The 12,670-nt window shown below is 35.2% G+C and overlaps 1 protein-coding gene across 8 annotated transcripts in view; it reads left to right on the top strand.

Moving 5' to 3' along the window:
• Gfat1 (Glutamine:fructose-6-phosphate aminotransferase 1) overlaps window positions 1-1,642 on the top strand; it is a 104,112-nt gene extending 102,470 nt beyond the window's left edge. For all 8 annotated transcript variants that reach the window (XM_075290973.1, XM_075290968.1, XM_075290970.1 and 5 more), the window contains 2 exons: window positions 16-855; window positions 934-1,642. In XM_075290973.1, the coding sequence (XP_075147088.1) occupies window positions 16-855; window positions 934-1,308 (1,215 nt within the window). In that variant the 3' untranslated portion in view covers window positions 1,309-1,642. The remainder of the gene's footprint in view (window positions 1-15; window positions 856-933) is intronic.
• Window positions 1,643-12,670: the final 11,028 nt, after the last annotated feature.

The raw sequence follows: 12,670 nt of genomic DNA, 5'->3' as shown, positions 1-12,670 counted from the left end.
TCCTTACGCATATAGGATGACGACGTTGCTGCTGTTCGCGATGGCTGCCTAAGTATTCATCGTTTGAAGAAATCCACTGATGATTCGCATGCCCGTGAAATTATCACTCTTAAAATGGAAATTCAACAAATCATGAAGGGCAACTATGACTACTTCATGTTGAAGGAAATTTTCGAACAACCCGAGTCCGTGGTCAATACAATGCGTGGCCGGGTCCGTTTCGATACCAATTCGATTGTATTGGGTGGCATCAAGGACTATATTCCCGAGATTAAACGTTGTCGCCGTTTGATGTTGATTGGATGTGGTACCTCGTACCACAGTGCTGTTGCTACACGTCAACTTCTCGAAGAACTTACTGAATTGCCCGTAATGATTGAGTTGGCTTCAGATTTCCTCGATCGTAATACTCCCATTTTCCGTGATGACGTCTGCTTCTTTATCTCACAATCTGGTGAAACTGCCGATACACTGATGGCCTTACGTTATTGCAAACAACGTGGAGCTCTCATTGTTGGTATCACTAATACTGTAGGCAGCAGTATCTGCCGTGAATCTCATTGTGGTGTTCACATCAATGCTGGTCCAGAAATTGGTGTAGCTTCCACAAAAGCTTATACATCTCAATTCATCTCATTGGTTATGTTCGCTTTGGTAATGTCGGAAGATCGTTTGTCGCTGCAGCAAAGACGTTTGGAAATTATCCAGGCTCTCTCAAAGTTGGCAGATCAAATTCGTGATGTCCTCAAGCTTGACACAAAAGTTCAGGAATTAGCTAAAGACTTGTATCAGCATAAATCTCTCCTGATAATGGGTCGAGGTTATAACTTTGCCACTTGTATGGAAGGTGCTTTGGTAAGTTCACAAAAGACTTGGAAATATAAATAATTTTTGTATTCAATGAATCTCTCTCTTTCTGATTATAATTTATAGAAAGTTAAGGAATTGACCTACATGCACAGTGAAGGCATCATGGCAGGAGAATTGAAACATGGACCTCTTGCTCTGGTCGACGATTCCATGCCTGTTCTCATGATCGTACTACGTGATCCTGTCTATGTGAAATGCATGAATGCTTTGCAACAGGTCACATCGCGTAAAGGCTGCCCCATTATCATTTGCGAGGAAGGTGATGAAGAGACGAAATCATTCAGTTCCCGCAGCTTAGAGATTCCACGCACTGTTGACTGTCTCCAAGGTATACTCACTGTCATTCCTATGCAATTGCTCTCCTACCACATTGCTGTTCTCCGTGGCTGTGACGTTGACTGTCCGCGTAACTTGGCTAAATCTGTGACCGTAGAATAAGCGTGAATAATGCGAACGTGCCCTCCTAGTGCCCGAGCGTGTTAGACTGTTGATTTATAATTTTTTTAATAAAGTTTATTTACTTCGATTGTATAGATACTCTGTGCCTTCACTGACTCATAGTGAATGTAATTTGGAATTTATATATTTCCTTTATACTCCTTGCGAATTCGCATCCCAATTTAATTCATCAAATCTAAAATAAAACAAACAAAAACAAAACTATGTTAGATTATAAACTAGAAATGTATATATGTTTCGTTCAATATATCTATGTATGTATGTAAATGATAATTTCCTTGCTCATTATATATGCGAAAATTTACAAAAATAATACCATAGTGAATGAGTTTTATTATTATGCCAGCAAGTAAGTATAAGGTAGACACCATTTAAGTGGTACATAAATTGGTCATAGATACAAAATAATTTAATAGACGCACAATATCGAATTTAAATATTTATTAATATTTAATATCTATGGATAATGGGCATTATTGCATAAACTTTGCTAAAGTAGAACTTAATGCGGTTATTATATGGGCCATATTTGAGCAAATTTAGTTATAAAATATATGAACCGATCCCTAAATTGCAAAGAGTGATTGGAAATATTCCTGAACGTTTAAGAAGTCATATACTAAGATGGGAATATTACTTTACATTGACCAAATTAATTGAAAATATGCCTCAACATTGCTTTACTTGTAATCTCTCGAATTTGTTGGAGAAAAGATTGAGGGTTCGTTCTGGTTATTTCACCCAATGAGTGATTTGCATTTATTAACATGTTATAGTTATAGTTTTGTTTTATGATTAAATTGTAGAAACATGCGGAAACGGTCTTTGTGCACGCAGAGAAGGAATATGATCACCTCCTAGAACAAAATGTAACTTTTGGATGGGGAAAATGGATCATTTTTGCTGCAAAAACGTTGTTTTCTCCCCAAACATAAAATAGTTCTCGAAATCAGATATATAACGTCCGAAAATATTATGGTTGCGAAAATATATTACATGTTCCCCATGCAAAAATAACATTTTCAAAGAAGGAATATGATCACGTCAAACATGTATCTAGAGACACCATGTTACTTCTTCACGGTAAACATGTATCATATGTGATCATATTTCTTCTCTGAGTGTAAAATACAAATTGTTTGGGATACATATATTAACATCTCAGAAAAAAATTTGGAAGTAACATATTTCTAAAGACACAACTTTGAAAGAACTTCCAAAAATGTCCTGCAAGAGATGTTCTTTATTTTAACTACTCAGGAAGTTCTTTTAATTGAATTGTTTATAACTCGCTTTTTTCATACTTTTAAAGGGCAATTTTAACATTTTTTGTTTAAAATATACTAAAAAAAGTAAGAAAAGTCTAAAGTCGGGCGGGGCCGACTATATTATACCCTGCACCACTTTGTAGATCTAAATTTTCGATACCATATCACAACCGTTGGGTGCAATATATAAATGTATGTCCCATATACATACGTTTAAGTATCACTCGATCTAGACAGAATTTGATAGACTTTTACAAAATCTATAGACTCAAAATTTAAGTCGGCTAATGCACTAGGGCGGAACACAATGTTAGTAGAAACAAGTAAGGATAGTCTAAAGTCGAGCGGGGCCGACTATATTATACCCTGCACCACTTTGTAGATCTAAATTTTCGATACCATATCACATCCGTTAAATGTGTTGGGGCTATATATAAAGGTTTGTCCCAAATACATACATTTAAATATCACTCGATCTGGACAGAATTTGATAGACTTTTACAAAATCTATAGACTCAAAATTTAAGTCGGCTAATGCACTAGGGTGGAACACAATTTTATTAAAAAAATATGGGAGACAATTAAATCTGAAGCAATTTTAAGGAAACTTCGCAAAAGTTTATTTATGATTTATCCCTCGATATAAATGTATTAGAAGTTTAGGAAAAGTAGAGTCATGTTTACAACTTTTCGACTAAGCAGTGGAATTTTACAAGGAAGATGTTGGTATTTTGACCATTTTTGTCGCAATCAGAAAAACATATATATGGAAGCTATATCTAAATGTGAACCGATTTCAACCAAATTTGGCACGCATAGCTACAATGCTAATTTTACTACCTGTGCAAAATTTCAACTAAATCGGAGTTAAAAATTGGCATCTGTGGTCATATGAGTGTAAATCGGGCGAAAGCTATATATGGGAGATATATCTAAATCTGAACCAATTTCAACCAAATTTAGCACGCATAGCTACAATGCTAATTCTACTCCCTGTGCAAAATTTCAATTAAATCGTAGCAAAAAATTGGCCTCTGTGGTCATATGAGTGTAAATCGGGCGAAAGCTATATATGGGAGCTATATCTAAATCTGAACCGATTTCAACCAAATTTGGCACACATAGCTACAATACTAATTCTACTTCCTGTGCAAAATTTCAACGAATTCGGAGCAAAAAGTTGGCCTCTGTGGTCATTTGAGTGTAAATCGGGCGAAACTATATATGGAAGCTATATCTAAATCTGAACCGATTTCAACCAAATTTGACATGTATAGCTATAATGCTAATTCTACTCCCTGTGCAAAATTTCAACTAAATCGGAGCAAAAAATTGGCCTCTGTGGGCAAATGAGTGCAAATCGGGCGAAAGCTATATATGGGAGCTATATCTAAATCTGAACCGATTTGGCTGAAATTTTCAAGTTTTTCGAGACTCTTAAAATATTCGAATGTACGGAATTTGAGGAAGATCGGTTCATATACACGCCAATTATGACCAATTCGGTGAAAAATATATATGGCAGCTATATCTAAATCTGAACCGATTTTTTCCAAAATCAATAGGGATCGTCTTTGAGCCGAAACAGGACCCTATACCAAATTTTAGGACAATAGGACTAAAACTGCGAACTGTACTTTGCACACAAAAATACATCAACAGACAGACAGACAGACGAACATCGCTAAATCGACTCAGAATTTAATTTTAAGACGATCGGTATACTAAACGATGGGTCTCAAACTTTTCCTTCTTGGCGTTACATACAAATGCACAAACTTATTATACCCTGTACCACAGTAGTGGTGAAGGGTACAAAATATGGGAAACGTTTAAATCTGAAGCAATTTTAAGGAAACTTCAAAAAAGTTTATTTATGATTTATCGCTCGATATATATGTATTAGAAGTTTAGGAAAATTAGAGTCATTTTTACAACTTTTCGACTAAGCAGTGGCGATTTTACAAGGAAAATGTTGGTCGAAATCAGAAAAACATATATATGGGAGCTAAATCTAAATCTGAACCGATGTCAACCAAATTTGGCACGCATAGCTACAATGCTAATTCTACTCCCTGTGCAAAATTTCAACTAAATCGGAGTTAAAAATTGGCCTCTGTGGTCATATGAGTGTAAATCGGGCGAAAGCTATATATGGGAGCTATATCTCAATCTGAACCGATTTCAACCAAATTTTGCACGCATAACGACAATGCTAATTATACTCCCTGTGCAAAATTTCAACTAAATCGGAGCAAAAAATTGGCCTCTGTGGGCAAATGAGTGTAAATCGGGCGAAAGCTATATATTGGAGCTATATCTAAATCTGAACCGATTTGGCTGATATTTTGCAAGTTTTTCGTGAGTCATAAAATATTCGGATGTACGGAATTTGAGGAAGATCGGTTGATATACACGCCAATTATGACCAGATCGGTGAAAAATATATATGGCAGCTATATCTAAATCTGAACCGATTTTTTCCAAAATCAATAGGGGTCGTCTTTGAGCCGAAACAGGACCCTATACCAAATTTTAGGACAATCGGACTAAAACTGCGAACTGTACTTTGCACACAAACATACATCAACAGACAGACAGACGGACGGACAGACAGACAGACGGACATCGCTAAATCGACTCAGAATTTAATTCTAAGACGATCGGTATACTAAACGATGGGTCTCAGACTTTTCCTTCTTGGCGTTACATACAAATGCACAAACTTATTATACCCTGTACAACAGTTGTGGTGAAGGGTATAAATATGGGAAACGTTTAAATCTGAAGCAATTTTAAGGAAACTTCAAAAAAGTTTATTTATGATTTATCGCTCGATATATATGTATTAGAAGTTTAGGAAAATTAGAGCCAGTTTTGCAACTTTTCGACTAAGCAGTGGCGATTTTACAAGGAAAATGTTGATATTTTGACCATTTTTGTCGAAATCAGAAAAACATATATATGGGAGCTAAATCTAAATCTGAACCGATGTCAACCAAATTTGGCACGCATAGCTACAATGCTAATTCAACTCCCTGTGCAAAATTTCAACTAAATTGGAGTTAAAAATTGGCATCTGTGGTCATATGAGTGTAAATCGGGCGAAAGCTATATATGGGAACTATATCTAAATCTGAACCGATTTCAACCAAATTTGCACCCATAGCTACAATGCTAAGTCTACTCCCTGTGCAAATTTTCAACCAATTGGGGTAAAACTCTAGCTTCTGGGACCGTATTAGTCCATATCGGGCGAAAGATATATATGGGAGCTATATCTAAATCTGAACCGATTTCAATAAAATTTGGCACACTTGACTATAGTACTAATTGTTCTTCTTGTGCAAAATTTTAAGCAAATTAGGGTAAAACTCTGGCTTCTGGGGCCATATAAGTCCATACCGGGCGAAATATATATATGGGAGCTATATCTAAATCTGAACCGATTTCTTCCAAAATCAATAGGGATCTATTCTGAGCCAAAACACATACTTATGCAAATTTGAAGTCGATTGGACTAAAACTGCGACCTAGACTTTGATTACAAAAATGTGTTCACGGACAGACGGACAGACGGACATCGCCATATCGACTCAGGAGCCCACCCTGAGCATTTTTGCCAAAGACACCATGTGTCTATCTCGTCTCCTTCTGGGTGTTGCAAACATATGCTCTAACTTATAATACCCTGTTCCACAGTGTGGAGCAGGGTATAAATATGGGAAACATTTAAATCTGAAGCAATTTTCAGGAAACTTCGAAAAAGTTTATTTATGATTTATCGCTCGATATATATGTATAGAAGTTTAGGAAAATTAGAGTCATTTTTACAACTTTTTGACTAAGCAGTGGCGATTTTACAAGGAAAATGTTGGTATTTTGATCTTTTTTGTCGAAATCAGAAAAACATATATATGGGAGCTATATCTAAATCTGAACCGATTTCAACCAAATTTGGCACGCATAGCAACAATGCTAGTTCTACTTCTTGTGCAAAATTTCAACTAAATCGGAGTTTAAAATTGGCCTCTGTGGTCATATGAGTGTAAATCGGGCGAAAGCTATATATGGGAGCTGTATCTAAATCTGGACCGATTTCAACCAAATTTGGCTCGCATAGCAACAATGCTAATTCTACTCCCTGTGCAAAATTTCAACCAAATTGGGGTAAAACTCTAGCTTCTGGGACCTTATTATTCCATATCGGGCGAAAGATATATATGGGAGCTATATCTAAATCTGAACCGATTTCAATAAAATTTGGCACACTTGACTATAGTACTAATTGTTCTTCTTGTGCAAAATTTTAAGCAAATTAGGATAAAACTCTGGCCTCTGGGGCCATATAAGTCCATATCGGGCGAAATATATATATGGGAGTTATATCTAAATTTCCGATTTCTTCCAAAATCAATTGGGATCTATTCTGAGCGAAAACACATACGTGTGCCAAATTTGAAGTCGATTGGACTAAAACTGCGACCTAGACTGTGATTACAAAAATGTGTTCACGGACAGACGGACATCGCTATATCGACTCAAGAGCCCACACTGAGCATTTTTGCCAAAGACACCATGTGTCTATCTCGTCTCCTTCTGGGTGTTGCAAACATATGCTCTAACTTATAATACCCTGTTCCACAGTGTGGAGCAGGGTATAAATATGGGAAACATTTAAATCTGAAGCAATTTTCAGGAAACTACGCAAAAGTTTATTTATGATTTATCGCTCGATATATACACACAAAAAAATTTTTTCAGATTCAATCACGAAATTAATTGATCCAATTAATTTTTTAATTGGAATGTCTTCAATCACAGAAATGATATTATCAATTAAAAAATTAATTGACGGTCAATTAAAAATTAATTGATCCAATTAAAAAATTAATTGATACTATTAATTTTTGTGATTGAGTTTTTTTTCAATTAAAAAATTTGTTAATTCAATTAAATTTTTAATTGAATATTTTTTAAAACTCAATTAAAATTTTAATTGGAAAAATTGTCGTGAAAATTTTTTCTGTGTATGTATTAGAAGTTTAGGAAAATTAGAGTCATTTTTAAAAACTTTTCGATTAAGCAGTGGCGATTTTACAAGGAAAATTTTGGTATTTTGGCTATTTTTGTCGAAATCAGAAAAACATATATATGAGAGCTAGATCTAAATCTAAAACGATTTCAACCAAATTTGGCACGCATAGCAACAATGGTATTTCTACTCCCTGTGCAAAATTTCAATTAAATCGGAGTTAAAAATTGGCCTCTGTGGTCATATGAGTGTAAATCGGGCGAAAGCTATATGTGGGAGATATATCTAAATCTGAAACGATTTCAACCAAATTTGGTACGCATAGCTACAATGCTAATTCTATTCCCTGTGCAAAATTTCAACTAAATCGGAGCAAAAGATTGGCCTCTGTGGTCATATGAGTGTAAATCGGCCGAAAGCTATATATTCGAGCTATATCTAAATCTGAACCGATTTCAACCAAATTTGGCACGCATAGCTACAATGCTAATTCTACTCCCTGTTCAAAATTTCAACCAAATTGGGCCAAAACTCGGGCTTCTGGGGCCATATAAGTCCATATCGGGCGAAAATATATATGGAAGCTATATCTAAATCTCAACCGATTTCAATCAAAGTTGGCACACATGACTACACTACCAATTGTACTCCTTGTGCAAAATTTCAAGCTAATCGGGATAAAACTCTGGCTTCTGGGTCCATATAAGTTGCATATCGGGCGAAAGATATATATGGGAGCTATATCTAAATCTGAACCGGTTTCAATCAAATTTTGCGCACTTGACTATACGACTAAGTGTTATGTTTGTACAAAATTACAAGCAAATCGGTATAAAACTCTGGCTGCTGGGAGCTATATTTAAATCTGAACCGATTTCTTCCAAAATCAATAGGGTTCTATTCTGACCCAAATCAGGAACATGTGCCAAATTTGAAGGCGATTGGGCTTAAATTGCGACCTAGACTTTGATCACAAAAATGTGTTCACAGACAGACGGACGGACAGACGGACATGGTTATATCGACTCAGGGACCCACCCTGAGCATTATTGCCAAAGACACCATGTGTCTATCTCGTCTCCTTCTAGGTGTTACAAACATATGCACTAACTTATAATACCCCGTTCCACAGTGTGGCGCAGGGTATAAATTTTGTCGAAAAAATTTCTAAGTTCATGCTAGAAAAATTGCGAAATTTTGAAAATTTTTGAAAATATTGAGGAGGTTAGATTGCATTAAAAATCATAAAAAATTATAATAATTAATTATTTGTCAAAATACCACAAAATTTTTTAATTCACATCCAAAACACTGAATTCGGATATCATCCAAAGAAGTTATACAAATTCAGTGCAACGGCTGTTGAAATGGTGAACATCCGTCCTACGACAAGTCCATATTAAATTCATCGCTTCTGCGCCACTTTTGCACCACTTTCAGATCTAATACTTTCAATACTTTTTGGCGGCGCTTTTTTTTTTTTTTTGCTGGGATGTTAGAACATAGATAATGTGGTGCATATAATTTAATGTTTGAAAATTATTTTATGCAACTATTGAACTCGACTGCGCCTTAAATGGCCCATCCGCTTAATTCAATTTTGGCATTAGCTTTCAAACATTTCGGCCGGTATTTCACGAATCAATGCTTCAATAGAAGCGGGCATGGTACAAAAAGTAGTCGAAAGGCGTTAGATCGCACGATCTAGGCGGTCAATTGACGTGAAATAAAATGCTTCATTTTCTTAAATATTAAAATTATACTAATCTAACTCTGTCATTCCATGTGTAAAACATCGAAATATTGGTCTCAGACCCCATAAAGTATATAAAATCTCGTCGTTGTGAAATTCTGAGTCAATCCAGCGGTGTCCATCCGTCTGTGGAAATCACGCTAACATCCGAACGAAACAAGCTATCGACTTAAACTTGGCGCAAGTAGTTGTTATTGATGTAGGTCCGATGGTATTGCAAATGGTCCATATCGGTCCACTTTTACGTATAGCCCCTATATAAACGGACCCTCAGATTTGTCTTGCGGTGCCTCAAAGAGAAGCAAATTTCATCCGATCTTGCTGAAATTTGGTACATGGTGTTGGTATATGGTCTCTAACAACCATGCAAAAATTGGTCCACATTGGTTCATAATTATATATAGCCCCCATATAAACCGATCCCCAGATTTGGCTTGCAAAGAAGCACATTTCATCCGATATCGCTGAAATTTGGTACATGGTGTTGGTATATGGTCTCTAACAACCATGCTAAAATTGGTCCACATCGGTCCATACACGCGGAGAAGAAACATGATTGTCACAATCATATTCGAAGAGCAAAATAATATGATAGAAGCTATGTTTGCGGCGACCATGTAACATTCTCACCTGCAACCACGTTGGCTCAGTAAACATGGTTCTAAGAAAAATAAAATTGTCCTCATCTTAAATGTTATTATATTGATAAAAATAATTTTGTTTCCATTAAAAGACAATGGTCACGATCTAAAATGTTACGGTATTCGTCAAAAATTTTTTTCTTCCAGTTAAAAGAACATGGTCACAACCTAAAATATTTTGATCTTTATGAAAAAACTTTTTTCATCGTCGAAGAAAGGACACCACTTGAGAAAAGAAAAATTATTTATTCATAAACTAATTCATTGTTTATTTGTATTTATAATGTCGTGCAAGCAAACATCACATATTTTTACACACTATTTTGGTTCAATTTCAACAATAAGTAATCATTCGATATTTACTTCGTGCCCATCAAATTTAAAAATGCAGGCATCATGTAACTGCAAATAAAAATAAATTATACCATAAGCAAAATGCAGAACGAAAACCAGGTCAATTAAAAAAAAATGAATGGCCAGGTACATGATTTTCCCGACCATGTAATGGTCTCAAATTCTATCATTTAAATAATAGAAGATGTTTGCGGCATTTGAGAACCATTTAAATGCTTATTGCCACCATATATTTTTCTCCGCTCGACAATTATTTTTACAAAGACAAAATACATGGTTTTCGAGACAATTACCTACTCTAGATAAGCATTAAATGGATGCGACAACCATGTCTAGACATGTTTTTTCTGTGCGTGTAATTATATGTTATGGCCCCTTATAAACCGAGCCCCAGATTTGGCTTGCGGAGCCGCTAAGAGAAGCATAGTTCATCCGATCCGGTTGAAATTTGGAACATGGAGCTAGTATATGGTATTTAACAACCGTGCCAGAATTGGTCCATAATTATATATGCGTTCCGGTTCAAATTTGGAACGTGGTGTCAGTATATGGCCGCTAACAACCATACCAAAATTGGTCCATATCGGTCTATAGTTATATATAGCCGATCTCCAATCACACAAAAATTGGTCCATATCGGTTCATAATCATGGTTACCACTCGAGTCAAAAATAATCTACCAAAATTTTATTTCTATAGAAAATTTTGTGAAAATTTTATTTCTTTAGAAAATTTTATTTCTATAGAAAATTTTGTGAAAATTTTATTTCTATAGAAAAATTTGTCAAACTGAATTATATACGTATTTAATCGATCTTTTTTGATTTAATATATACCACATATGGACTTACATACAATTTAGAAGACGGTGTTAGGAGGTTTTAAGATACCTTGCCATCGGCAAGCGTTACCGCAACTTAAGCAATTCGATTGTGGATGGCAGTGTTTAGAATAAGTTTCTACGCAATCCATGGTGGAGGGTACGTAAGCTTCGGCCTGGCCGAACTTACGGCCGTATATACTTGTTTTTTTTTACTAAATTTGTTTACAGTTTTTGGAAAAGAAAATAATGACGAAAATTCTTCCAAACTGCGCATACGCTCACATTTTCTACTTTTTTAAGGAGCAAATTCATTCCACATATGTATTTATTTTTTATAACAAACATCATTCAAACTTGACATGGCACCACATATTACAAATTTTTAAATATTCTTCTTGGAATTTCTTTCAAACTTCGCTTGTACCCAAATTTGCTAATTTCGAAAATTGTTTACAAAGAATCTGCAGATACACTTTAGTCGGTCAACGACATGTCTTCACATACGAGCATCTTTAAATAGATATCACAACTTTGACATCTCAAAGTTTTGGCAGAGTAAATCAATAACTTGTCATTTGTTCGAATTTGTCCTCACTGAGTCATTATCATTTACTCGTATTCCATTAGTAGTTTCTATTTAATTACCTAGAATCTTGATAATCATCGTCTCCATTACCGCAGCGTATACCATATCAGTTCGGTTGTCAATTCCTAATTTTGTGAGGAGACCTTAGAACCACTACACAAATAAAGAAAAAAAAAACCTATTCAATATGAGGATTATAAATGCCTCAAGCACTATTGAGCACAGAATGTAGGTTTGCTTACACACCAATTAACTTTAGACATAATTAACAATAAATTATTATCCTTGAAATCACATCAGCGTTTATGTGCTTGCATCTATCTCTGTATGTTTGTCTATGTAATAAATCATAGATAGTCATATAACCATGATTGTTATCGAATAAATTGATAGGTTTTTGTGTTTCCCATGACATTCGCTGCGCTTCGTTTATTACAAATGCCATAAATTGTAATCATTTCAAAAAGTGGTTAGGGATGATGATGATGATTTTTTTTTGTTTTGCTCTTACAAAAGCAAGAAACCCGCATTCATCAACTGCTGCGCAAAGAACGAACAGCTTTTTGGCTTTTTAGATGCATGAGGAAAACCTATTCAAAGTGAAATTAGAGAATCTATTCATCCATCATCATATTCAGAAATAGAGTTCCAAACGTAGATATCTGCCATTGACACTTGGGAGAACTTCATCTCGTTGTATGTAAGCATACGTATGCTGGTTGGGAAAAAAGAGCACACCGGTGATATGCTCCAATTTACATTGCTCTGTTAGTTGTGTACACTTGATGTTTTATAGAGTTTTTGTTGCCAAGCAATTCAGCAAATAAAGAGAATATTGTAAATACATTTTTGATTAATTTCACAATACATAGGTCACACTT

This window comes from Haematobia irritans, chromosome 1 (genome assembly GCF_050003625.1).
Source record: "Haematobia irritans isolate KBUSLIRL chromosome 1, ASM5000362v1, whole genome shotgun sequence".
NCBI classification, from domain to species: domain Eukaryota; kingdom Metazoa; phylum Arthropoda; class Insecta; order Diptera; family Muscidae; genus Haematobia; species Haematobia irritans.
This window is presented reverse-complemented; position numbering and strand designations above follow the sequence as displayed.